The sequence below is a fragment of the Drosophila arizonae genome, chromosome 4 (genome assembly GCF_054131065.1).
Source record: "Drosophila arizonae isolate 15081-1271.41 chromosome 4, UAZ_ARI_1.0, whole genome shotgun sequence".
Taxonomy (NCBI): Eukaryota; Metazoa; Arthropoda; class Insecta; order Diptera; family Drosophilidae; genus Drosophila; species Drosophila arizonae.
This window is the reverse complement of record NC_142924.1, coordinates 1,826,509-1,853,799: the sequence shown is the minus strand read 5'-3', so window position 1 is coordinate 1,853,799 and position 27,291 is coordinate 1,826,509. Positions and strand designations below refer to the sequence as shown.

Below are 27,291 nucleotides of genomic sequence, written 5' to 3'. Positions count from 1 at the left end.
TAAGGCATTATCACAGCATACCAGACATGGCCATGTCATTGGCTGATAATACGAGCAGAAAAAAATAAATCTTGCGGGTTATTTTTTTTTGTTTATCAGTTTTAGTTTGCCTTGAGAATTAGTTACATTTTATTCACATAAATATATTTGTTATGTAAGTGTTTCATATATGTTTCAAAGATAAGAAGAGAATTGCATAATTTGTTGTTGTTTTTTTTTTTTTTTCAGTGTATTTAGTGAGTGTTTTTGTTGTTGTAATGTGTTCTAAATAAATAGGATTGCTTTTATAATTGTTTTGTTTTTGCACATATAATTGTTATATTAAATATACATAGCTCTAAGAATATACTGCAGCCAAGACAAGTTTTCTTTAATTTTTAATATATTTATTAAATATGTATGTCATTTGTCTTTTGATTATATCGCCTTTATGTTTTAGTTAATTTTATTTATTTGTTTAAACATAGGAAAAGCATTCCATTTAACTAGACATCTACTAATAAACGGTTTAAATGGTTGTATTTATCAGTTAATATTTTGCTTTTTATTTAATTAATTATTTGTTTGCTCTCATGCATGTTAAGGCCCTCGCGCTCAAGTACAAGTGGGTGTGGCACATATATAAATATATATGCTTTATAGACTATGGTTTATTTGAAATGTTGTTTTAAGTTTTAATTTATTTTTACAATTTCATATTTCTTGGGTGCATGCTAAATAATTTTGCTAATATTTTCTTTAATTAAAAAAAAATAATCATAATTTATTTTGCACATGGATAAATACAAATTACAAATGTAGATGTGTGTATATGTGTGTATATATATATATATATAAAAGAATATCGAAAAAATATTTATATATAAAGATTGACTCGAAAAATAATATACACAGAGAGAACACTATTACATTTAAACAAGCAAAATATGAGCAGAATTTGACAGATTAATCAAAAAATAATTCTAATTCCTAGTTACATATATGTATGTGTATGCATGTGTGTGTTCGTGTGTGTGTCTAAGCACTGATATCTGATATCTGTGTTTGTTTACAGAGGCTACGCATCGCATACTGAACATAGAACAATAGTATCAGCAAATAATTTCAGACAATATTTTGTTTTTCGTAATTGTTTCACTTTCATTTCTTTTAATAAATAATACCTCACGATTCGTTGGCTCAACGTATTTTTAAACTTAACTTATACAAACAACTGTGCAATAAAAAAATTGGGCATTAAACACACAGCAGGGTGTTGGGAGGGGGGATACGAGGGAACAGCGCCCAGCATTGAGGTCGTATATAAATCGTATTATCATCTATTACACTTTCCAAACATTTCTGTCTCTGTCTCTTTTTTGGGGGGCTTGCACACATAATAATATACCCCATGCTTCATCTCAAATTTCTTCCTGTTCCTCGCTTTTCTATATATAATTTTCAATTATATATAACGCAGAGTTTGGGACTCACAAGCAATTTTCCTTTTACACACAATAGTAATTATAATAATAATTAGAATTAATTAGCAAAATTGTAATTAAAAATCATCAATTTTTTTTCGCTCATTTCATTTTGGAACATTTTGATATCGAATTGCTTAGCATGTTGATGATTTTGGGCTTGATCAGCATTATATAAATATATATTTATATATATCGTTTTTTATGGTTTATCAGCATTCTCTTTACTTTTGTTTTGTCTTAGTTCTTAACTAATATTACATGCAAACGCTTTTCGCATCATTTCTCTTTAGCAGCTTGGGCTGCTTATAATGTTTAGTTCTCTTTTATATATATGTATATAATAGTGTATATAGTTTTAATAAGCATTTTTCCTGTTGTTTTTTTTTTTGTTTTTGTTAGTATCGCTAGTAACCATAATTTGTTGCCTTTCGCCACGTTTGTTTTTGCTTTCCTTTTTTTTTGTTTGTTTAACTCAATTCTATAAATAAATACTCCACACACATTTAGCTATATATCAGTTTTTCTGTTGATTTTCTTGTTTTAGTTTAGAAAACAATCTTGTTTTGGTTAACTTCAACGAATTCACAGCAGCGATATATCTGTGGAGATTAGGAAGATTATTATTTATAGTATATATACTAAGTGTATTTCATAATAACCAACCTTTATTCTCGTGACTATCAGCAGTGACTAGCGTGTTGTTTGCCGCTGTGCTCGTCAGCAAGCTGTTATTGTTGTTATTGTTATTATTATTATTGTTATTGTTCATGTGCAGTTGTTGCTGTTGTTGTTGCGGTTGATGGGACTCTATGCTTAGATCGATTAGCTGCGTAACAGCTGGATTCACTGCATCCTGCAGCAGATTGATGTCGCTGCAATGAGTAAAGCCCATTTAGTTGTTGTTCTTGTTGTTGTCAATTAAGACTCTAAGCAGCTGTTGCGCTCGACTCACTTCTTGTTGTTCACATTCTCGATATGGCCATTCCCATTGGCCACTGCTGCTGGAACTGTTGCAGCTGCTGTTGTTTCCACATGCAGCTTGCCATTGCTCACCTCGTACTGTTGCAAGTTGTTCTTAGCATTCTCATCAATTATCAAATTTGAGAAACTGTTTATTAGTGAATTCTCTTTGTCCAGCACCGATTGCTCATACATGGCCTGACTGTTTGGTGGCTGCTCCATTGACTCTGTCTCAGTAGCCGTTGGTGCAACTGCATCATTGATTGTGCTGCTGCTGCTCGGCGAGCCACCAGTTGAGTTACTGCTGCTGCTGTTAGCATCATTTGCTTCCTTGGGTGCACCAGCCTTGGGCTCCGAGGATTCCTGCAAATTGTTTAATAAGTTCAATCTGAGCAAATATTGAATTCAAGATTTTGATCTTTTACTACCTTGACGGGCGTAGCAGCTGCCCCGCCTCCTTTACGGGTGCGCGACATAATTGCCTCGACACGTTTGCGTCGCTCTTCGCGCTCCTTCTCCTCGCGTTTGAGGCGTTCGGCCACCTCGATACGAAGCTTTTCAGCCTCCTCCTTGGCCTTCTTTTCGGCCTCCTCGCGTTCAATACGCTGGCGCTCCTCTTCCTCACGTCGACGCTGTTCCTCCTCTTCACGCTGTTGTGCTTCCTGTTAAAAGCGACTTTGATTAACTCTTATTTCAGGAAAGCTTCTTCATCTGTCTGACTCTTACCTCGATGGCCTTGCGCAGACGCTCCTCTTCGGCTCGTCGCTGCTCTTCGGCCAAGCGTGTGGATTCCTCTTCGAATAGTCGCTGGCGTTCGGCCTCCTCCTCTTGTGCCTTGAGCTCGGCAAGGCGCTCAGCCTCAAGCCTTTGGCGCTCCAATTCCGCCTGTCGTTCGGCCTCCTCGCGGGCCAGGCGTCGTCTTTCGGCTAATGCGGCCTTAGCCTCCTCCTCAGTCGTTATCTTTTTGGCTATCATCGATGCGGTCATCAAATCGTTGCTGTTGTTGCCATCCGCAGATGGGGGTGTCAATTCACGCACCTCCGAGTTCTCCTTGCTGCCGCCATTACGCAGTGTCTTCTTAGATTCCTGTGGAACTTGTGGCTGTGGTTGTGGCTGTGATTGTGGCTGTGCTTGTGGCTTCTCATTGCCCTCGTCTGCCTTCTCATCCACGTTGACAGTTGCAACTACTGGAATTGGCTGCGACACCTGATCGTCTTGTGTCTTAGCATCTTGTTGCAGTTGCTGCTGCTGCTGCTGCTCCTCCTGTTGCTGCTCCGTTTTCACTGTGTTCAATGCCTCCTTTTCCGCTTTGCTAACAGCAACCACTGCTTCTGCTGGCAATTCTGCAGCAACCTGTTCCACTGGATCCTTCGCCACACCGTTTGCCTCTGGTGCAGCTGTTATCGTGGAGCTGCTGGTCACAATCATGGACGTGCTCATCACTGAAGGAACGGGTGCAGCCTTAATTGTGGACTCCTTGTTGCGTCGATTAATGCGTTCCATGCTGCCGGTGCGACTGCGTGGCTGTGCCTTGGAAGCGGATGCAGACTTTGGTGGCAGCGTTTCCTAAAATCAAGCAGAATAACAGATAAATATTCAATTTACAATAATGTTTCATAAATATAGATAGCTTTTCAAGTGGACAAATGTCTGTGTGGTTCTTTCTATATAGTTGGAAGCTAACCCGCTTTTGTGGCGTCTTCTTTTCGGCGCTGTGCATGCGCGTTGAGCTGGAGGTGACGATCATTGACGTGGACATGAGGTTCGGTGTTCGTTTGGGTGTCGTTTGTGCTGTAGACGTGGATGGCGACGAGGCCGTATTTGTTGTCTTCAATGGTGGCTTGTGAGTGTCCCGCTTTAGTTTGTTCAACTCTGTGGGTGGATGAGTTCAGTATTAGGATCCATGGAGTTTAATTAAATAATATTTCTCATTTACCATCTAGGGACATGCCAGTGCCTGCTATGCTAGCTGGTCGTGGTTTGCGCGGCGCTGTCGCTGGTCGTCGTGCCACGGGATTGGTTGTGGACAACGTGGTTGATGTGGACATTGCGCTGCCGGGACGTGAGCCGCTCAGATGACCATGTCCGCCGGGTGTTACATTGCCAGAACGCGAGCCTAAGGTAAGAACAGATTAGTTATGGCTGTCACCTTGCGGAAATCAGTTCAATTAATATCATTTAGATCTTTTAGTTATATATATGAGCAGGTGAGTACCAAATAAAAATAATGTAATTTGTGATTTGTGACCGTCACCAGAGAGAGTTCTTTGTCATTAATAAAACAAAAAGTGGAAAGAGGAACAACACAAGAGAAAATAAAATCCTCAAAACAAACGAGTTAAACAAAGTACCAAACATAGAGAAAGACACAATTACGTAGAGTGAGCCAAACAGAAAAAGACACAAAGCATAAACCAAAGTAGCCTATGGAGATTGGGTGTGGGTGTGTTTGTGTGTAGACTGTGTGTGTGCGTGTGTGGATTGATGTATAGTTTAGTCCATACGAAATCGAACAAACAGCTGACAATGCTCAGCACACAATATGGAACACTGAACATTGATTGATCGATTGCACGAGTACAAATGTTATCGATTTTAAATATGCTAATTGTTGTACAGTTCCGATAACTGTCCATCAGTTATTTGGATTACCATTGTAGAAAAGGGGTAATACTTAATCGTTCAAAGGGATAGTTGTTTTGTTGAACTGTTAATTCTAATCGATTCTATCGATAAATACTACTATAATTATGTTGTTTACAACTATAATCAATATGATATAGATGAGTTTTTGAGCTCTATCGATAAGTTGTAACTGTAAAATATGGAATTAATTGATCAGTTGTAGTTGATCTTTATGAAGTCTAGGAAAAACGAGTTAATGATATGATGATTTAAATATATGAATTCGCTTTTAACGCTGAAACATTATCGATAAGTCTACGTATTGTATTTGATAATAACGGTATATGTTTGTATATAACAACGACTAATATGCTTCATGTGAGGGCGTTGATATGTGTAGTTTGTGTGCCATATATTGTTCGCATAAGAATATAAACCCGTTAGCTACTTTTTAGGAGATTACTAGGTGTGTGTGTGTGTGTGTGTGTGTGTGTGTAGGTGTTTGGAGATGTCAATGGACTTCTATGCTAGTCACCGCGAAAGTATAAATATATAGGATGTGTATTTGTGTGTTATGGTAGGGTAATTTGTAGTTGTTGTTTTGGATGTTGTTGTTGTTGTTGTTGATCGCACACACCTGCATTCACTAACAAACTAGAAGAGTTCATGAACAACAATGAGTTTGGATCGAGGTCGTGATAACGGTATTTGGGGTTAGTAATAGTAGAGTTCGCATATTGTTGCTGGGCACGCCTAGACGACAGGTTGTTGAATGAGGCAAATGAGCTTTGAAGATATTTTTTAGTTGCTGCAGTTTGCAAGCCAAGATTCGACTGGCGTTGTTCTTGTTGTTGTTGTTGTGGGTAGTGGTAGTGGTGGTGTTGGTGGTTGTTGTTGGTGCTGTTTGTGGTCGACCACGAATAGCTTATCTGTGTCATGCTCTTACTAGAGTCACGCTGACCGCTGCTCAAAGGCCGAAAGCTTGTCGAGATGCCGCCACCCAACGAATACTTTCCACGCTCCCTCTGAGCACAGCCAGCCAGATGAGTCATGCTGCGCGACATGATGCCAGTCGCTGTCGAGGTGCCACTGCCTCCGGCGCTCGCACTGCCCGCTCGCTTGCCCCTGGCCGGGCCACGCCGACCGCTGGCACTGTGGCCACCCAGCGATGCCGTCTCGTCCAGCATTTCCAGTTCGCGTTCCCGTCGCTCCCGCTCCAGTATGGCACGCATGTGCTCACCATTGCGACGGATGGGCTGGGCCAGCTGATCCAGGCGATTCATCGAGTAGGCGCGTCCTACTAGGTGGGTCGGTTGTAGTTGTTGTTGGTGATATGTAAAGTGGAAAGTGGTTCAGAAAGTGTTGATGAATCAGAATCAGTAACATTGTAGCATTGTTGTAGCTGTTGTTTGTGGTTGGTTGTGGTGGTGGTGCTTGTGGTTCCTTATGCAGCTATATATATATATTTATATATACAGTAGACGTCACACTAATGGGTACAGAATTTTGCTACAATTTGGGTGGTTGGGGTGGTGTGTGGTGTTTAGTGAGTTTTGAGCAGAAATTGCCTAATATAATATCTCCGAGTAGAATCAAAAGCAAGAAGAAACGAAAGGCCAAACCTCTCATATGGTCACACAGCGGTCATTGTTGTTGTCGTTGATTGTTCCTAACTGAATACGTTGATGAAATAATGTGAATATGAATAATGTATATGATGAGGATGATGATGAATACAAAATCATGACAGTCAGCTGGAGAGCTGGATGTTGATGATAGCTGGAGGCTGTAGAGGTTTTTTTGAGAGGGGGGAGGGGGAGATTGTGGGTCGTTCTTACCTGGGGTTCTGGGCGTGGTGCTCAGTGAGCTGCGCGAACCATAGTGCCCGTCTCGAGGGCTGGGTATTGTCGGCATGAGATCCGTTTTCCTGCGGTAAACGCTTCGGAACATCATGTTTTGTTGTGTTGTGTCAACGTTATCTTCTGCAATTGTGGTTTTTGGGATTTGGTTTTTGTTTTTCTTGTTTTTTTTTTTTTTTTATTTGATCAAAAAGTGTTGACCGAAACTTGGAACTAATGCAAAATGTATCATCGAGTAACCAAAAGCAAATGCTAAAGCAATTACCATGCCAAGTGTGTGAGAGAAAAAGAGAGCAAGAGAGCTACTAAAAATCGGGTAGTTGGATAAAAAAAAAGTATATATTGTAAAACAAAACCATTATACCATGATTTCCCACTGTCAATGGGTTCAGGGTATAACTAGAGGCCGCCGCTTGGAGGAGGGAGAGAGCGTTAAAGAGAGCGTAACATGTTAAGGAATACAAGACCTAATTAGAAGAGCATTGCAGCTATCGATAGCACAAGTTATCGATTACATCGATTATGCGAATAAATTCATTCAGTGTTAATAGATTTCAGTATATGAATACCCTAATTAACTATAATAATCAACAATATCGATTTTAGTGTAATCAGAGTAAATAAAATTAGCATTGCATATGCTTAGTATATTTAAAGAACAAATTAATAAATGCTGTTAATAATCGATAAATTAGTCGATAACACAATTATATATCAATCATGGTAATCAATCTAAACGACAGATAATTAATCAAATTATTATCAACATCAAGTGACGCACTGTTATTTATTGATAATCGCAATCGATAATTACAATCGAAAGCTTTCGTGCTCATTTTAAAGGATTCTTTTTACAAGGTACAATTATTAGATCATGCAAATAACTTGGGCACATGCCGGTTAGGAGAGCTTCTTAGAAACGAGGGCGGTTAGGGCAACAGTCAAATAAAATTGGGGAATACAATAACAAAACAGGAACAATAGAGAAGTAGAAGAGTAGAGAAGAGGAACCCTCACCCTTACGATATGAGTTATTGTTGTTGTTGTAGTGGCTTTCAGTTGTTGCTGTTGTATATGGTCTGTGCGCAGTTGTGGTTGTTGTTGTTGTGGAAGTCAGTTTTTGGGCGTTATTCTTAGTGGGATGGGCTGGCCCATCGATATTTATTTCGCTGCCAGCTATCGATAGCGAAAAACGCTTTGGCGGCTCATCGTTCGAATAGCCCCAATTGAACACCTCGTACATGGACGAAGACTTACGGCGGTGATCTGTGTGCAGAGGTGTTTAAATGTGGGGGGCAGTTTGAACAGAGAGAGTGAGAGAGAGATAATAAGTGAGAAATAGTGAGAATTGAAAAAATTAACAAGAACTGAAGCTAACTGTTTTGAAATTAGCTAAAGTGGTGGGTATATAAAAATGTATATTTTGTAAATCAAATAAACGGGGTGTAGGATAGGTGATATTGAAATCAAGTCAATAACTATTTGCACACTGCTGCAACAGTTCACAGATACTTGGGAAGCGGTTATATATAGACAAATAACTATTTAGTATATATGGTGGGAGATTGTCACGTAAACAAAACGGAGTTTTCTTGTTTCTGTAAATTATGAGTGGTTTGTCTAAAGTATAATTAACTGCAAAATAAATAGTTAAGATTAAGTGTTGTTGCTGAATTGTACTCCGTGTAACGTGTGTGTGTGGTTGTGTGCGTGTGTGTGTGTCTGTGACAGTTCGACCGAAAGTTGTTTGGATGGGCTGTTACTACTTCTACTAACTCACCATCTTGCCTATCCGTGGATGAGGAGGCACGCTTCTTAGCACCACTATCGGCGAGTTCACGCTCGGAACTGCGACGTGAGAGCGAGGCGCCCGCTACATTTGATATAGATGTGGAACTATAAATATATAAAATCATATACAATTATGGTATCCATATAGTTTGGTTCGACTATAAAGACGCACCGTCTTTGACTCCAGAAATTACTGGGCGATACCAGGCCATAATCCGTTGGCACATCCAGCAAACGAGGCGTTGACGAGCCAAAAGCAAACGCAATCGAATTTCTATCCCGTTTCTTTGTCTCTATTCGTGATTCGCGCTCCTGTAAAAGCAAAAGCAGAGTTCAATATATATAGATATGTATGGATAGTATATGTATGTTCTACACACTTGATTCTTTTTGAGTATATACTCTCGTCGCTCCTTCTCGGCCTCAATGATGGCCTTTTTGCGCTCCTCCACCTGATGACGTTTCTCTGTGTCACGCACACGTATCTCCTCGATGCGACGACGACGCTCCTCCTCCTTTTGTTCGCGATATTTTTGTGCCGCCTCGGCTTGGGCTCGCAGCTCTTCGATTTTTCTCTGTCTCTCCTCATTCTGTCGATCGCGCGCATATTTCAGTTTCTCTTCTCGGTCTTTGGACGCTGTCAAAATGTGAATGGAAACAAAAATGTATTAGAGACTTGTATATAATCTTGAGGTTTTTGCGATTGAGAGTGGGGGTGCTGGCACTGACTGGCGGGTGCGGCAGCCAGCACGAACATTCCTATTTCACATGTAGATGCTAGGTTTAATCAACAAAATTATTTTGCTACCTGTGGCAAAAAAATAAAAGTAAAATCGATAAAGCTTCAGCAATATTGTTCATACGCTGCCGCTTGTTTTTAATGCCCTACACTACATAAGCATGAGCAAATCGGGTACATTGAAATCTTTTGCTCATTTCAGTTGAGGCTGGATATTTATGTTAGCCAAATTAATAAATAAATTTGGGTTACAAAGAAAGCTATAACTACATAACTCATGCTACATTAATTTTTAGTTGTCATTCTTGTCTGCAGGGTATGCGCTAGTCGAATGAACTCAACCAGAACTAGAGCTTACTCGCCTTTTTTGGCATTTGCCGGCCACAACAGCCGCGCGACTTTTACACCGACTGACGTCATCGTCACTCACTGTGCGCTCGCTTTGTATGTATGTGGGTCAATTGACAACAAACTACAATAACAATGCACACACATACAATCACATAAATATATACACTCATACATAGGTCGCCCCCAGAGCTGAGCGATGAGCAAATAAGGCAAAGAGTAAAATATAAGCGCATAGTTTATTTTTTTTTTTTATTAAAATGACATTGAGCCATTGTGCAAAATAAAAGCAATAAAAATGCAAAATCAAACAAAAAAGAAATTGTAAAAACTACTCAAATTTAGCCAACTGGCAATTGGTCAACTAACTTTCTGCGCATTCGTTGTAATCGCCAATCGGCAATCGCCGGGCGATAACGCGTTATCGTATTTATTGGTATTTATGGAATTCAATGACGTAATTGTGAATGCAAATTGTTGGAACAAAAGGAAAATACACAAGTTCCCATCTGCAACAACTGGCATTGTATCGGGGCCAAGCTGTGTTTCTATTTTATCCGCATTTATTTAGATACACTTCTGTAACAGCGCTTAGATAGCGAACTTGCTTATCATCACCTGTGAATGTGAATGATCATGCCAGAGTCAACAACCTTGAACGTTGGCAGACGACAGCGACGAAGCTACATACAAATGTATGTATGTATGTACGTCGCCCACCTTTTAGTGTTTGTCTTTTTAGTCTGCTCCATGGGCTTGCTTACAGCTGCAGATGCATTAGCAGCCCACTCGCGCTTTGTCCCTCGACACAAGAATTTCGCTGCTCAATTTGCTCTTGCATTTTTAGAGCATTCGGCTTTTGTTACAAGACATGCAACGCGGTGGTCAGGCGACCTACGTTAGTATAACGTAACGTAAGCGTTAACGAGTGCATTTTTAATTGTTAACATTATTTTTAATGGTTGCAGAAATTGCTTTGCCATTGATATCCTTATAAATATTTATATTTATAGCTTTACTCAATAAGTTGCAAACTTGGTGTTAGAATCAGCATACCCTAATACAGAAAGGTGTTTCAGAACTAGAGCCCATGTTAATATCTCCTATCTATTTCTAGTATATGTGATAAAATTGTGCTAAAATTAAAAATTATGAAACCCTACATAGATTTCTTATAGTGATTTTCCTTGGTGTATGATATCATAACATCATATTAGTTTGTACAAGGGTAGATCACAAAATAGCTGACCTATTAATATATATTCTTAACTATTATGTATTTCGATTTCCCTTACGTTTTGCTTATGACCCGTAAGAGCATGCAATAGTCGCCTATGTAAATTTTATATAGCACATATATACATATGTCCCGTATTATACATACATATATAATAATTAGAGTAGTGTATAAAACGTAGTCTTACCTTTTCGCTCGGCGCTCCCCTCTCGGCTTTCGGGTCGTTTGGGTATGTTTTCCACTGCAAGTAAATCAGAAAAACAAAAGCAAAATAAACACTTTAGTTTGTGTTTTGATTTCGTAAGAAATATTTGTAAACTATGTGTTGTAAAAGTTCATTCAGCCCCGCTGTTTATATATATATATAGTATATAATTTTTTAAAGTATCTTCCACGAATTTTCACTAGTTTTTTGCGAACACTCACTCGATAAAGTCCGAAAAAGAAATGAATATGAGAATGTAACAAAAAAGAAAAGGAAAATCAATCGGCTTCTGTTTTGCACTTGTAGGGCAAGGAGAAAAAACACGCACTTGATAAGTTGACGGTGGCAGACGGACAAACATACATACACATACACAGACGCAAGCACACACACAACAAATGTGCAGCTGCAGCGCAGCTGCTGCCTCACGATGACTGTAAACGCTGGCTGCGGCTGAGGTGACGGCAAAAATGTTTTTCCTCTGGAAACTTTGAACGAAATTTTATTTATAACTCAAAACTCCGGTAAGGGGGGATTTAGCGCTGGCAAAACAACAGCCACACTGTAAGGAACTCGAAAAAACACACGGGGGCAATTTCACCCATATGAAGCAAACACTTCTTCTGGCTTCTTCTTTTTTTTTTCGTTCGCTTTTTCGAGTGTGAGTCGTCGTCGTTGTCTTGGTTGCTGCTGCCCATTCGACCAACAAATTTTTTTCGTGGCTTTTTGTTACACGAATTGTTTGTTCAATATTTGCACTGGTCACTTTACGCGCACGGTTTTCTAGTTGTATTTTATTTGGTTGTTTCACATTTTTAATGCATACCTGCTGGATTATTCGAATAATTTTCTTGCTGGCCCTCAAGACTCGCCATATTCTCACTATATTTTTTTCTACATCTACACTTATCGATACTGAGCACACAACTATCATGAGCAGCGATAATGACTACTCGATCACAATCACTCGATATGTGTGGTCGACACAGTTGCTATTTCAATAATTTAGCTCACTGCTATAAAACTGACGTCGAAGCGATATGTGCTAAAAAATCGAATCCCGCGTTTTATGTTTGCAATTGCGTTCGGGGTCAAAACTTGTTATTTAATTAAATAAAAGAGAAATGCCAGAGGAAACAGGAATTGTGGTTGTAGACAAGCGCAATAATTTGCCTTGGATTGAAAAGTATCGGCCTGTTAAGTTCGATGAAATTGTAGGCAATGAAGATACAGTCGCCCGCCTATCCGTCTTCTCCACTCAGGGCAATTCGCCAAACATAATAATTGCGGTAATGTGGTTTTAAATTTAACTGAAGATATGATATAAATAATGCTAAACCTATTTCAGGGACCACCTGGCGTAGGCAAGACAACAACTATACAGTGCCTGGCACGTATTCTGCTGGGCGACAGCTACAAGGATGCGGTGCTCGAGTTGAATGCATCAAACGAACGTGGAATCGATGTAGTGCGAAATAAAATCAAGATGTTTGCCCAACAGAAGGTCACCCTGCCACGCGGCCGCCATAAGATAGTAATCCTGGACGAGGCGGACAGCATGACTGAGGGTGCACAGCAATCGCTGCGACGCACCATGGAAATCTATAGTAATACAACGCGTTTCGCACTCGCCTGTAATACGAGTGAGAAAATCATTGAGCCGATTCAATCGCGTTGCGCCATGCTGAGGTTTAGCAAACTATCGGATGCCCAGGTGCTAGCCAAGCTAATTGAGGTGTGTCAGCTAGAGCAGCTCAAGTACGATGAGGATGGATTGGAGGCGATTGTGTTTACGGCACAGGGCGATATGCGACAAGCTCTTAATAATTTGCAATCCACGGCTCAGGGATTCGGTGAAATTACGGGCGCCAATGTTTTCAAAGTTTGTGATGAGCCGCATCCGATGCTGTTGCAGGATATGTTGCAACATTGTGCCAGCAATGATATACACAAGGCGTACAAGATCTTGGCGAAATTGTGGCGCCTTGGCTATGCACCGGAGGATATTATTGGTAATATATTTCGCGTCTGCAAGAGGTTGAATGTGGACGAACAGCTGAAGTTGAACTTCATAAGAGAAATTGGCATTACGCACATGAAGATTGTCGATGGTTGTAATTCGCTGCTGCAGTTGACTAGCCTATTGGCGCGTTTGTGCATGACCGCCGAGTCGCATTAGCATTAAACATTTCAATTTTTTATTAAATAAAATATTTATTTCTAAACCAACTTGTTGAATAAGAAAAAACAAATTTGATTTTGATTGCACTCTGTGCTACTTGCAACTAATCGATTGTCGGCATGCAACATTTATCGATAATGTCTTCGCTGGAAATGTTTCGAGTAGTTTATTGCTGCAGGCATTTACTGGGATGTCGAATATTTTTTAAATATCGATCGATGATATTGCTTTGAAAAATATCAATATGATATGCAATTTTAAAACATCGATTCACTTTTTCCCACAATAAATTTTTAAGCTTTAAAAACCAGAATACTAAGAAAAAGTATTTTTTATTTAAATTATAGATACCGCATATATAATACCTGAATACTTGAATAACTTTTTAACAAATATTTTGAATTTTATTGAGTTTTTCTTCTGCATCATTTCTCTCCAAAATGGGAAAGAACAACCTTTTGAATTTCCATTCTGCAAAGCAATTTTTTTTTCATGTCCATCCTTTTCATATAAGGCAGAAGGCTCTCAAAAAAAGACAAGTCATCGTCGGTCTTTGTTGCATTGATTTTTTTTTCTAATAGTTTTAATTTTTCCTTCTCCATTAACAGTAGTTGAGAAGACATGCTTAATTTAATTTTTTTCTTTCTTTCTGTAAAAGCATCTTCTTCATTGCACTGTTCATCCAAGCTTTGAGGCAATACAGAGTCTACCGAATCTTCAAACTCCGCAACACTCAACCTTTTATTGGAGCGGCTGGTATCCAAATTGCCGAGCGATTGCTTGGGCTTCATGTCGTCTTTCAATAGCATTACTGACTCAAAATAGGGCTTCGAGGCATATATACCAGGATCTGGTGAACAATCTCCTGAAATCGTTTGAAACAAACTATTATTCAAGCAAGAAAAAAAAAAAAAAACCAAAAACATTTCACCAGGCAAAGATAAAGCGATTCAGAATCGCTCTCTCACAACTCGCCTTACTTTTCGCTTTGGTTCTCTTCTCACTTCGGTTGAATTCTGACACGTATGTATTAAGAGATCACATGTAAATTTGCATGCAGAGCTTTCTCGTGCATTGTCGCTCAATATTATCACATCAAGTCAGCCAAACTTACTTTTTAAAGATTCAGTGTTTCTGAAAGATTGTTGCACTGTTTGGTTTTCTCCAGAGTTGTTCGAAACCTAATGATTTAAACAAACGGATAAAAATTCAGAATCGTAGTTTGCGAAACAGTCTAAATTAAACTCAATCGTGGTATATTCCGAGGAAGCGCGGGCTTTTAAAATTACCCACACGCACACACAGAAAAACGACGCCACCTTAAATCATGTGTAAGTGCTTACGTTGTTTTGGTTGCACTTTGCAAAAACATCATAGTGCTTGTTTTTCATATGCGATGCCATATTTGTTGTGTTACCACTTGTTTTTATTACTTTAAGGCACAAATTACATGTGGCTGTCCCATTTTTAAAGTTCGAATAATACGTTTTCACTATCTTCATTTTTATTTACGCTTGGTAAGCTTATTACAAGAGTGACAACACAAATATATAAAAAATATCTAATTTTTTTTTTCGATATTTGGCCAAAAAATATTTCGATATAAATTTATTTTTATATAAAAATATCGATATACTGATATTTTGATATATTTTAAATGACCCTAATATTTACCTTATTGTTGAAACATATTTAGTCGTTTTTATGTATTTACATTAAATTTTGTCATTTGCAGTAAGATTGATTTCAATTTGTTTAATGTATGAAAGATTTGCTGGAATTTGATTGCGATATTTGAAACAGCAGCAGTGCAAACATCTGCTGGAGCAACGACTAGTCGTAATGAAACCCTGGACGATATGTTGATTTGTAATGGTATCGGCGATGACGATATATTCGTGTATTTCTAGTTGAATATTTTTCGCGGACGGTATAGCAATAAAATAAAACAGAAAATTAGACGACGCATCGCACAAAAATGCAAATGCAAACGTATAAACTGGTAGTCGTCGGTGGTGGCGGTGTTGGAAAATCAGCCATAACGATACAATTCATACAGGTAAGGGGCAGAAGAAAAGATCTGGTGACGTCGTCGTCTATGTTGCTGTATAAGCAAACGCAACAGTGTTGCGCATTGGTGTGAAAACGTGATCTTGACGTTGTTATGACAGTGACTTTTAGCGGTGATATATAGCGTAGCGCACCTCTAAATCCAACAACGCATCAACAGAGGGGCGCGGCGTAACGTAACAAGTGGGCTGAACCCTTGTTTTGGCAAAAGCAACAAGCGACTTACTTTGTTTGGCAATATATATGTACATATATGCTTATATACATATGTGTGCGTGTGAGCTACATATTTTTGAGCATAGATCAGCGCATCGAAATCAAGTTGAAATGTATTTTCATAGAAAATTCAATTGAAATGGAAAATCGGCATGTATTAAGGGCGTTGCCCAGTCGAGCGGCCTAAATGGATATTGCGACTGTGTCTGTGAGGAGTGTACAGAGTTGAGGTCAATCTAACGGGGCGTTCGCCATGGTCACGACCACGGTCTCATTCTTAATTCGTCCGTCGCACCATTCACAAAATGTGGCAATGCGCCTAGCAATATTTATTTTTAGTTATTTGCGTCATCCCCATATGCCCATGCCACAGCCATTCACATACATATATACGAATAGTATATATATTTACCATATGCACACACATACGAACACGCATGCATAAACATTTGTTTTTATGTATGCCAAGATTTTCATCAACTGAAGTAGCGCATTAAACTGTGTGTAAACAAATCAAAAAGTGCTTCAAAAGGTTTTATTTACTGCACAGTGGTTAAATTATTATTAAATTCCAAATGTGTATAAATAAAAATGAACATTGAATGACCGAAATTAATAATGGAAAAAAATGTTAAATTAAAAACGAAATTGAAATATAATTGTATATACAAAAATATAGTGAAAATATGCTTTGACGACATCCAGGTTGATCTAGCACTTTTAGGGTATCTTCTAGTCGGCAGTACCATCAACTTTTTATTTATATTTATTTATAATTCTTAACTAATTCACAGAAGAAATAATTTAACTTATATAATACTTATATATTGTATATTTACGATATAATTAATATTTCAGATTCACAACTATAATCAAAATTATTTTCAATGTATTAACACATTTATTCTGTACTATTTCAGAGCTATTTCGTCACAGACTATGATCCAACAATCGAGGACTCCTATACGAAGCAATGTGTCATTGATGATGTGCCCGCCAAATTGGATAGTGAGTGGAAATATATATATATAAGTAACATATACATAAATATATCGGTCATTAATTGAAATCTTCTAACAGTTCTGGATACAGCTGGCCAGGAGGAATTTAGTGCAATGCGTGAACAGTATATGCGTTCCGGCGAGGGTTTCCTGCTTGTGTTCTCGCTGAATGATCATTCCAGCTTCGATGAAATACCCAAATTTCAGCGACAAATCTTGCGTGTCAAGGATCGTGATGAGTTTCCCATGTTGATGGTGGGCAACAAATGCGATTTGGAGCATCAACGTCATGTCTCGCTGGAAGAGGCACAAAATACCAGCAGAAATCTAATGATACCCTATATTGAATGTAGTGCCAAGATGCGAGTGAATGTGGATCAGGCGTTCCATGAGCTGGTGCGCATTGTGCGCAAATTTCAAATAGCAGAGCGACCCTACATTGAGGAGGGCTTCAAGAAGAAGGGCAAGAAGAAGTGCTGCCTTATGTAAGGTGGGCAGCTAAAACGAATCTCCACGAATCAAGAGGGGAAGAGATACGATGTAACGAGTATAACACCAAAATTTTTATAATTAATAAATAATAAAAAATGCGCGTCGACTGAGCTAAATAGAGAGATACCGATGACCCAGTAAAACGAAGTAATCCCAGCTACAGCAGAAACCCAACGAATTGCATTTTGTTAACTGCCTGAACATAAAATGAATTGTCTAAAAGCTCATGCCACGCCCACTCGCCAGTTAAACTAACTAACTAAAACAAAAACAAATATAAAACGAAAGCAAAGCTAAACAAAGCAAACTCAATAAGTCCACAGCACATTTACAGATAAATACTTACATAAATACTTGCATACCTACATACATAAATATATATTTATATGTATACATATACATATATATATATAAAACATATACAAACACACACACACACACATGAATATATATAATATTATTTGTTGATCAAATGTGCAACAATTAAGGACAAAGTGTTTTTATAATTAGAAAGTTTTGTGAGAAATTTTTGTAATTGACGCCAAGTTTTTGAATGTTTGTGTTAATATGTTCGATTAAGCCAAACATTAATGTGTTATTGTAATTTGTATTGTTATTTACTAATAATATATATCTATATATATATATACATAATATATATGATTCGATTTTTGTTGTTACGCGTAATCAAAGATTGTGTTGTGTTTAATAACAAATTGAGTGCCTCGTTCTCGTTGCATTTAGTCAGAGCATTGATAACAAAAAATACGAAAAATAAAACAAACAAAATAAATACAATTTATATAATTAACAAAACACACGCAAATACAACAAAAATAACAATGAGGAATAAACAATTTTAATTGTTTCTTGTCATAATTTTAGCATTATATAAATAATTGTAAAACGAAAGGAATTTGATAAAAACGCACAATACAATAATATTTTGTAAACCTCTATAAAATTCTATTCTACTTTTTTTTATACAAAGTGTGTAACGTTTTTTACATTACATATATAGATATATATGTATGTATATAGTATATATACTATATAAATATTCTTTGTTTTACTACTACACTGCTTAATTTAACGATTCTTAATACTATATATACCTATTTATATATATTTCAAAGTATATATATATACATATATGCGCAATTCTAATAAATACATACAAATCACAAATGCTTCCAAAATGTTCCAATTTTATTAATTTAGAAACTAGAAATAGTTGAGCAGCGTCTAGCCATAGGGTCTGATTTCTAGAGTTGTAGTTTCTAGTTGTTGATTTGCATTATCATCGAAACTTTATTTAGTTAAAATTTTCTTTCTGATTCGAAATTATTTAATTGGGCTTTATATTTTTATAGAGTTTCAGAGTTGGATAATGTTGTTATTAATGGAATCAATGGAAGAGAGTATTGGTTGGTGCAAAACTCTTCCTTCTTCTCGTTCGTCCAAACGTCAGTTAGTCCATCTAAGCTTCTCCTTCAAAAAGTACTAATATATTCTGGTTATACTTTGTCCAGCTGGGTTGCTATAGACTTGAAATTTTGAATATATTTTGAGTATAGTAACTGCATCAATGTGATACATTATATATATGTATGTATATGTGTATACACATCATATATTCACATTTGACTTTAATACTAAATTTGTACTTTGATCTATTTGTATATGACGTCAGAGCTTGCGGCGCCGCATCTGTTGTGTGATGCCAGCGCATCCTTAGAAGTGTCCTTAGTTAATTGAACCGTCTGTGGCAAGTTTGTCAGAGGGCTATAAAAGCAGCTCTCAAGTGGTTTATAGCTCATAGTGGTTTAGAGCTCCCAATAACCAAGATGAACTGCAAGACTGAAGTCCTCATTGTCGCTGTGCTCTTCTTCCTGCTGGCCTGTGTGGAATGTCAGGTGAGTCCCAGTAGAGTTTAATCCTGGAAGTATTTTAGTGTAGCATATGTATTTTCTCTCCCTCAGTTGACATTCTCGCCGGATTGGGGCAAACGTTCGGTGGGTGGTGCTGGCGGTGCCGGTGGCTTCTTTGAGCCACAGCAGGGCAATTGCAAAACCTCCAACGAAATGCTGCTCGAAATCTTTCGATTCGTTCAATCGCAGGCGCAACTCTTTCTCGACTGCAAGCACCGGGAATAAATCAACGAGGATCGCGACTGGACAACACTGAGAAATCCAAATTATATACTCCAATACTCCACTCTATATATATAGTTCATATTCGATGTATGCATGTTGTATGTACGAGTACACGAGGTAGTCGTAGTCGGCATTTAGATTTAGAGCATATTTTCCGTTTCGTCTCTCTCAATGTAAACCGAAATACTATTTTAGCCTAACTGTGCCTAACTAAAAAGCCAAAAACTCAATAAATAAGCGCATCCGAAAATACATATACAGATATTGTATAAATCGTTTATGAATGTACATGCATAATATGTATATCTATTCGTATTTCTGTCTCGCTGTCTGTCTTAGATTCTGCTCCTCCGTTTGTCTCTCTGAGAACACCATATCATTTAAGTTCTTTATATGTATGCAGTAGTACTCATTTCGTATTTATATTTAAGTAAAACGAAGTTAGAGAGCTTGCAGCTGCAGAGAGTCTTCCCATTGGTCACTCAAAGTTCGGGCGTCAGGCTCAATATTTGAGCGCTACCTAGGCGGTGAGTGAAAGTCGCCCTATATAAAGGGCAGCAGCTGCAGCATTTCTTCAGTCAATCAGGCACGGTGGGGGTCAGTCGTGTAGTGCAGTGAAGTGAACTGACTTATAGGAATTACTTAGAGGATATTCTTCGAATTACTTCGAAGAAAACTTAGAGGAAATACCTAGAGGAAATATTAGAAGATAAGATTATAAGACGTTGAAGAATGAAACACATAGCCAATATACATCGAATAAAGACTTGGAAAAAATACTTAGAGGAAACGCTTAGAAGAGATGCTTCGAATAAAGACTTGGAAAAAAATACTTAAAGGAAACACTTAGACGAAAAAAATGGAAAGCTTGGTAAGGGCTAACGTCCCATTAATCAGCAGGCATTCAGTCAATATTTCATATAAATCCAGCTATGTTTAGCTGATATGCTCGCCGTATATGACTATATATAGTTAGTTAGACCTTGATGTGGGGAGTTCAACAGGTGCTTTACCTTTTTCAAGTTCAACTGAACTGTCATCACACATATTTTTTGTAATGCTCTCAAATGTTAATCAAATGATGAGATTTAATTTGAAAATTGCGACAATTAAACCATCATAAATCGAAATAATTGTACAGCTTTTTTATTTATTTTGATTTTCATTTCTATTTTAAGTTCGGAGTCGTCGTAGCGCCCACAGCTCAGTGCATTATTGAAGTTTGTTTAAAGGGGAACGCGTCGCGTCGGAGTCAAGAGCCATGGGAAAACTATATAAACTATATAGCTGGAGCCCGGAATTTTGGATATGCCTTGTCTGGCTGTTCGATTTGGTGAACAGTAAGTTGATCCCTTTTATATTTAGGGCTTTAAGCTTTTGGCATTTGCGATTCTGATTGCGATCGTGACAAATGCATAAACAAATCTGTGACTTCAATTTAGTAGCGCCTCGAATATATTCTGTTCGGAAATTTGTGTCATGCAAACAACAGTTAACACGATCGCTGATAGCGCCCGAGTTAATCGGATGTCAAGCGTCAGTGGCCCAGTTATTTTAATTTTTGCTGCCGAAAAGCTAACAAAGCATGGCAGCAGCGGGAAATCTGTGGGGCAGGGGGCAACGGGCAGTGACATCAGCTGCATGCAGGAACATATTCACATACAAAAATCTCACTATTGCTGCGGGCCCAAAACCTTGGCGGCCACTGAACCGCCCCTGTGTGCTGCGCTTCCGTTCTGTAAAAAGTCAAGCGAAAAGTCCACAAAACGTTCGAATTAGATTAAATTTGATATAATTTGTTGCAATGCAATTTAAATGGACTCAGTTGCTGGCCTGAAAAATTGAGTTTTTGGCCAGCTCTGGAGCAGTTGGCGCCTAACACTTGGGGCAGCTGCACGCATCGGATCGCATCAAATCGCATAGCATACTTGGAGCATGCTGCTGGACGAGTTCTGTGTGAAGGTCTATTTCTGGCCATTTCTCTCGTATTTGGCCAGCATCAAGGGCTGGTGTCCGGCGTATCCCACAGGTTATTTTACGGTCTATCCGTTGGCCGTGCCGCCAGCTCAAGTGCCACTAATGCCCACATCCACGTCCAATGCAGTGTATCCAACGTTTCAACCGACGCCGCCTTTGCAGCCAATCACGACAACCACAACGACTACCAGCACCACCACCACCACCTCCACCACAGCGAGCAGCACCACCACAACCGCAGCGGGCGTGACCACAACAACCGCAGCTGAAACTACATTGCCCGCACCGACGTGTCCTTCGTCGCCTTTCGTTTGCCTTCCCGGCGGATTGCCTCCGCTGCCCAATTGCCCCTGCATCGATCCGCGACAGCAGCAGCAGCAGCAACAGCAGCAGCAGCAGCAGCAGGTTTCCACTATGCCCATGGGTTCGGATATCATGGTCTTTATGCCGCTCAATCCGAGTCGACATCGTCGACGTCGTCGCATCCGATTCCACTAGTTACACAATTGAGGTCCCATAGTCCCCTCCCCTCACCTAGCTGTAGTTGTTTGCGCAATAAAAAAAAAAACAAATTGAATATCCCAATCGATCGTTGCACTTGCACCCAACCCAAATCCAAAACTGTACCATGAGCTCCATCTGTAACTCATTCTAGCCCAGCCTCAGCTTTCAGAGAGCTGCAATGATGCACGCGCTCGCCCCGGCAGCTGCGTCCCTCTGACGAGCTGCTCGCATCTCGTCCAGGAGTATCAGACGGGCACAGCGGGTCAGGAATTTCACACGTTTCTCGGACAGTCCATTTGTGGCTTTGATGGCGCCAGCTTCTTGGTAAATCCTCCGCCCAAGTCTCCTCCTCCTTGAAGTTTGCTAAAGAGTTGAGGCTGCCTTTGCAGGTTTGTTGTGCCACGATGCGTGATCCTTCGGCCAACCGGCATCCCAAGCAGATTGCGCCTGCTGTCGGTTTTTCGTTCTCCTCGTTGAGCGGACCCACCACGCCTCCACCTCCGCCCATCACCGTCTTTCAGCCCACGCCGCCCATAAATCAACCTGGAATTGTGCTGCGTCCCACTCCAGTTGCGCCTGTTCACCCAGCTCCTGCTCCTGGTTCTGTACCTTTGCCTGTCTTCCCCTCACAGCCAGGTGGCGCCAGCAGCTCCAGCAGTTCCAGCGGCTGTGGCATAAGTGGCGCCACCACAAATCGTGTCGTTGGCGGCTTGCCCGTTCGCAAAGGTGAGCATCAATCCCATGAGCTCATACACTCATACATAAACTTCCTCTTCCACCAGGTGCCTATCCATGGATGGCTGCTTTGGGCTACTTTAAGGATGGCAATCGAAATAGCTTGGAATTTCTTTGCGCCGGCAGCTTGATCAGTCCGCAGTTCGTTGTGACCTCGGCACATTGCATCAACTCCATGTTGGTGCTGGTGCGCCTGGGCGCTCGCGATCTCTCCAATCCCAATGAGGCGGGTGTGATGGACTATCGCATTCGACGCACTGTTGTGCATCCGCAATTCGATTTGTCTGCCATTGCGAATGACATTGCCTTGATTGAGCTGAATGGCGAGGCGCCATCTACTGGTGAGTAGCTGCGAAATGGAATGGTAATGGTAATTCTCTTTGAAATAATTCTCTTATAATATATTTGCATAGGTTTTGTAAACTCTAATATTTAATTTACATAGTCTATTTATCACTTATACTCCATTTTCATAGTTCAGCCAACTTCTTTAATCTGTTTTTATAGTTTTACAAAATCTTATATTATTTTTATTATTTTTAAGAATTTAGTTTAGATAACGTTTCGCTTTTATTTCATTTCAATTTGTTCACTTTCAATCGGAAAGGTGTGGCGCCATCTAGCGTTGAGTAGTTGCACTTGTCTTGCTCAAACCGCTTATCATCTATTGGAATGCTCTGTCTGCTCTGCAGATTAGAGTGTATAAAAGTTTATCTCTCTCTCTCTCTCTCTCTCTCTGCTGACTCTGCCTCTATTTTAAGAGACATATAAAGTCATGTATATCCATTGCATTCCCATTAATTATATTCTTTGATTTTCCCCAGCTGACATTCGACCCATTTGCCTGCCAGAGTCGAGCCGGTTTCTGCTTGAGGATCAGTTCGTGGGCATGAATCCATTTGTGGCCGGCTATGGGGCCACGCAACATCAGGGCGCCACCTCCAATGTGCTGCGGGATGCCCAGGTGCCGATCGTCTCACGGCAGAGCTGCCAGCAGAGCTACAAATCTGTCTTTCAATTTGTTCAATTCAGCGACAAGGTAAACCTCATTGAAAGCGCATGCAAGCCAAAGTCGAAGCTTTGAATACCCTTGCGAAGGAGTGAGAGGTAGATTGGAGATATCTTCTACAGTAATCCAATCTGCATATGCAATACTATAATAATCTATACTATACTAAATTTGGTCTTATTTGGTATAAATCTCACCTCATCTGATCTTCGCTTCCCTATTCATTTCAACTTGCTTGTTAAACCCAGTTCACGATTCCAATCTGTTTTCTCAATCTCTTGCAGCTAATTTGTGCTGGCAGCTCCACAGTCGATGCCTGTCAGGGGGATTCCGGTGGACCATTAATGCTGCCGCAGGTCAGTTACACTATCAGTCAGGCTGACTCATCAATGAACCAGTTTTTTAATTCCATTTTTATTTTGGTCTTGATTGAGCCACCAAATCAGCCACAAATCCCCCAAGGTGATTGAGTTTGTTGCCATCTCGCCGAGGGGGGGCGTGGGGAACTCACACGACAAAAGCCAAACAATCATTTCTTTTCATATATTTCTTAACTTTATGATCATGCCATCATATTTATTTATCATCTTAGCTGGATGGCAGCATCTATCGCTACTATCTGCTGGGCATTGTTTCCTTTGGCTACGAGTGCGCCAAACCTGGTTTTCCCGGCGTCTACACCAGAACCAGCAGCTACATGAGTTGGATACAGCAGACACTGGCTGGAGCTTCGAGGGGCAGGAGGTGACGATTTCTTGACGCTACGCCTAATATTTGATTACCAACACTTAGTAAATTAAAGATATAATAAAAAACTTATGAAAATAAATATCAATCATCAGATAAAGTGATATGAGAATACCTGTTAGACAGCCATATAAAGCTGCTTTATTATAAGTCTCTAAGTCTTCCCTTTAGGGCGATCTAACATTCTAATAGACGAATCTTGTATTCACTGCAAAGGTCTTACTACTTTTATTGATTGTATAATTAGCTGGGTGTTATATAAGCAGTTCTTGAGCTGTAAGTCAGCATTACAGTATATTTATAATATTTTTGACTACAAATGCTAATCTAAATCTAATCTATAGCCAGGTAAATCTGACCTAAATAAACAGATTGATATTTGATAAAGGAATAGTGAAATAGCTAATGAATAATATAGTGTTCTTAGAGATAAGAGAGATAAACCTTGAAGACTCTGACTGGCAACGCTGGCAAGCGTTCAAATGTTCTCTTATCCTTGGTGATGGCTGTTGGTGCAATGGTCAAACATATGTCATATATCATTATTATATATCATCATCATCATCATATATATAACATGCAGCACATGACCTATATAGAGAACATTTGCAAATAATTATATGTGTATATATATGGTCATTCATAATTTTCCCTATGGAATTTATAATTTTCCCTATGGCTATGCCTATACCAGATATAGAAAATCTAATCAGTTCCAAAAAAAAAAAAAAAAAAAAAACTCTTAAAAAAGTCCCTAGTATAAATGAAACAGATTTATTTTTCAAATTTTCCTTTCTGTATTAAAACTATACTTAAATTTGTGGGCATGCAAGCATTACGAACGGGGCATTTCCAGAATAAAATACGCATTCTGTAGAGGATGAGCTTGATTTGTGAGTTTATAAATATAACCACATGTCGCGTGTCATGCTCCATCTCTGCCTCCGTAGAGCTCTTGGCCACTTATCGAGTCGAGTTTTCTTCTTCATGTCACATAAACTATGTGCAAGCCGGAACTGGCCAGCAGGAGGTACATATCTTAATTATCTGAATTTCCCACCTTCTCTTCTCATTCAACTTCAGCTCCGACTTACTCATCGACATTGAGCCTATATATAATATGATGTTCTATGATATGCGTTCACATTCTATGCATAACAATTGGCTCTCAGCTGCTCGGCATTCCGAGCAGATTCCAGTCCAATGCACGCAAATACACTGTGAGAAACAGACGCGTTTAAGTTCTGTATAACAAATTTTTATTAGTTTCTTTAGTTTCTCCTTCTGTGTTGTTTTGACTCAATTTTGTTGCTTAAATATTCTTTGAAATATTGGAGGCTAAATATGAATCATATTTGTTGACGGAAGGAATATTATAAAATTGTTTGTCTACATATTTTAAAGTCTTTACTATTGAATTTAGATTTGAAAATACACTTAATAATAAAATGTCTTCTTTGTCTCATCCCTTAGCTGATGAAAATTTCTCTCAGTGCAGTGACTATGTCATCGATTAGATGCAATGCAAGTCGCAAACTAAATCGTAATCTCTCTCTTAATCAGTCTGTGATTTACACAACGAATGCATACTAAAAAACCTCAGCTCTTATCATCGTCAATCGTCAATTTGGATCGTTGATCGTCGAGCTTGGATCGTATGAGATGGAATCTAGTTGGTAGAGCTGCGTCTGCTGATTAACAAATCGATTTTTACTTAATTTATTCCACATGAGCTGACAGTTAACAATTAGTCTGTCAGCTAACAGCTTCATTAGGCGGCTGAGGCTAAATCCGTTTAAATAATTTAACCAATTGTCATTACTGCAGTGCTACAACACTAATCTCTTACTTCTCTTCTTACTTCTCTCTCTCTCTCTCTATCTCTCTCTCGCTCTCCTTCTTTCCCTCTCCCTCTCTCTCTCTCTCTCTCTCTCTCTGTCAGTTCACACGTCCATCACATATTTTTAGCATACATATGTCTATAAATCATATGTATTATTATATACCCTAACAGAGATACTCACCTATAGATACCAACTGACATCTAGTTAAAATTAAGTATTTATCTTATTTACCCGTTCTATATAGTTTATAGCAACTCCACAACTTCAAAGCTTGGCGCTTGCTGCTTTTCAAATGCGACAGATAAATAGAAAATTTGTCATTCTGGCATGCCTCTTTTATACATTTATTTTAACTAACTTGCTTATACGACGATCTTAACTTGACCTCTCTACTAGCTTTATACAGACAAACGGATATACATATATACTCTTACTTTGTGTACTTAATAGTTTAATTACATAGCTATTTTCACATCGCTTCAAAAATATTGCTAACTATTCGCATATCATATTTGTGTTGTCATTATTGAAGCCCTTTTATGGGAATAATTATATTCTAGAAACATATTTGCACAGTTTAATGATAGAGTTTATGATTCCTACATCAATCTTAACTTAATGTTTACTAAAATCGATATTAGTCGATAACAAAGTTAAGTTGAGGTAAATATCGATTTTGGATATAAATCTTAGTATATTTAGCCCATTGGCATCCTTAAATTACTTTGATTACCCTGACTCCATAATAGCTGTTAGCCACCCGTTATTATATGTATAATCGACACTATATAGGGTATGTTCTTTTGTTTACATTGAGAGTAAGCGCTGTTTGGCTCTAGATTTAATGTAAATTTTATATATATGTATATATACAGGCAATTAGAACATATCCGATATAATTGCAGGTGGAATATGATATTATAGTTAGATTCAATGCAGTTCAGTTCGGTAAATTTATGCGATCTATAATTTGCATTCTAGCCAAGGGATTTGTCATCTAGCTTACTATATTGGGAAAAATTGCATAAAATTACAGTTGCATTTTGTGATTTTTTGTTGGTTATAGCTGAGATTTTTAATTGATATACTAAATAGTTGATGAGATTAGCGCTCTCGATGCTCTGCCAT

The 27,291-nt window shown here is 38.8% G+C and overlaps 6 protein-coding genes and 1 long non-coding RNA gene across 21 annotated transcripts; 4 read left to right on the top strand and 3 right to left on the bottom strand.

The window, feature by feature from the left end:
• Positions 1 to 1,819: 1,819 nt before the first annotated feature.
• Positions 1,820 to 12,214, bottom strand: ens (MAP7 domain containing protein ensconsin). 13 transcript variants are annotated; one of them, XM_018005427.2, is made up of 15 exons: positions 12,057 to 12,214; positions 11,213 to 11,266; positions 9,082 to 9,338; positions 8,874 to 9,013; positions 8,691 to 8,806; positions 7,928 to 8,176; positions 6,890 to 7,033; positions 5,689 to 6,351; positions 4,363 to 4,542; positions 4,111 to 4,298; positions 3,153 to 3,992; positions 2,855 to 3,088; positions 2,419 to 2,789; positions 2,130 to 2,338; positions 1,820 to 2,065 (listed from the first exon to the last, which is right to left on the bottom strand). In XM_018005427.2, exons 1-15 carry the CDS (start codon positions 12,103 to 12,105, stop codon positions 2,049 to 2,051), a joined length of 3,711 nt encoding a protein of 1,236 aa, XP_017860916.2. In that variant the 5' UTR covers positions 12,106 to 12,214; the 3' UTR covers positions 1,820 to 2,048. The 13 variants fall into 13 exon arrangements, with proteins under 13 accessions (XP_017860916.2, XP_017860920.2, XP_017860917.2 ...); XM_018005431.2 differs by having other exon boundaries at positions 5,998 to 6,351; XM_018005428.2 differs by having other exon boundaries at positions 5,689 to 6,348.
• Positions 12,215 to 13,459, top strand: RfC4 (replication factor C subunit RfC4). The gene is made up of 2 exons (XM_018005445.2): positions 12,215 to 12,519; positions 12,579 to 13,459. Exons 1-2 carry the CDS (start codon positions 12,355 to 12,357, stop codon positions 13,407 to 13,409), a joined length of 996 nt encoding a protein of 331 aa, XP_017860934.1. The 5' UTR covers positions 12,215 to 12,354; the 3' UTR covers positions 13,410 to 13,459.
• A 269-nt stretch (positions 13,460 to 13,728) lies between these two features.
• On the bottom strand, positions 13,729 to 15,008 carry LOC108612537 (uncharacterized). Its single transcript, XM_089467640.1, has 3 exons — positions 14,756 to 15,008; positions 14,527 to 14,593; positions 13,729 to 14,277 (listed from the first exon to the last, which is right to left on the bottom strand). Exons 1-3 carry the CDS (start codon positions 14,912 to 14,914, stop codon positions 13,838 to 13,840), a joined length of 666 nt encoding a protein of 221 aa, XP_089323766.1. The 5' UTR covers positions 14,915 to 15,008; the 3' UTR covers positions 13,729 to 13,837.
• A 264-nt stretch (positions 15,009 to 15,272) lies between these two features.
• Ras64B (ras-like protein 2) lies at positions 15,273 to 18,048 on the top strand. The gene is made up of 3 exons (XM_018005453.2): positions 15,273 to 15,471; positions 16,619 to 16,706; positions 16,779 to 18,048. The coding sequence occupies exons 1-3, from the start codon at positions 15,391 to 15,393 to the stop codon at positions 17,186 to 17,188; spliced, it is 579 nt and encodes a 192-aa protein (XP_017860942.1). The 5' UTR covers positions 15,273 to 15,390; the 3' UTR covers positions 17,189 to 18,048.
• A 902-nt stretch (positions 18,049 to 18,950) lies between these two features.
• Positions 18,951 to 19,599, top strand: Akh (Adipokinetic hormone). The gene is made up of 2 exons (XM_018005457.2): positions 18,951 to 19,107; positions 19,174 to 19,599. Exons 1-2 carry the CDS (start codon positions 19,039 to 19,041, stop codon positions 19,345 to 19,347), a joined length of 243 nt encoding a protein of 80 aa, XP_017860946.1. The 5' UTR covers positions 18,951 to 19,038; the 3' UTR covers positions 19,348 to 19,599.
• Positions 19,600 to 20,545: 946 nt separating this feature from the next.
• Positions 20,546 to 24,419, top strand: LOC108612528 (venom protease). Of its 2 annotated transcripts, none has more exons than XM_018005443.2 (7): positions 20,546 to 20,687; positions 21,980 to 22,152; positions 22,218 to 22,554; positions 22,611 to 22,904; positions 23,388 to 23,602; positions 23,857 to 23,928; positions 24,165 to 24,419. In XM_018005443.2, exons 1-7 carry the CDS (start codon positions 20,609 to 20,611, stop codon positions 24,318 to 24,320), a joined length of 1,326 nt encoding a protein of 441 aa, XP_017860932.2. In that variant the 5' UTR covers positions 20,546 to 20,608; the 3' UTR covers positions 24,321 to 24,419. The 2 variants fall into 2 exon arrangements, with proteins under 2 accessions (XP_017860932.2, XP_017860933.2); XM_018005444.2 differs by lacking the exon at positions 20,546 to 20,687 and adding an exon at positions 21,283 to 21,805.
• On the bottom strand, positions 22,774 to 26,459 carry LOC149268960 (uncharacterized). 2 transcript variants are annotated; one of them, XR_016269852.1, is made up of 3 exons: positions 26,344 to 26,459; positions 23,770 to 24,359; positions 22,774 to 22,912 (listed from the first exon to the last, which is right to left on the bottom strand). It is a non-coding gene; the product is annotated as an uncharacterized LOC149268960 (long non-coding RNA). The 2 variants fall into 2 exon arrangements; XR_016269853.1 differs by having other exon boundaries at positions 23,770 to 24,339; positions 26,344 to 26,458.
• Positions 26,460 to 27,291: the final 832 nt, after the last annotated feature.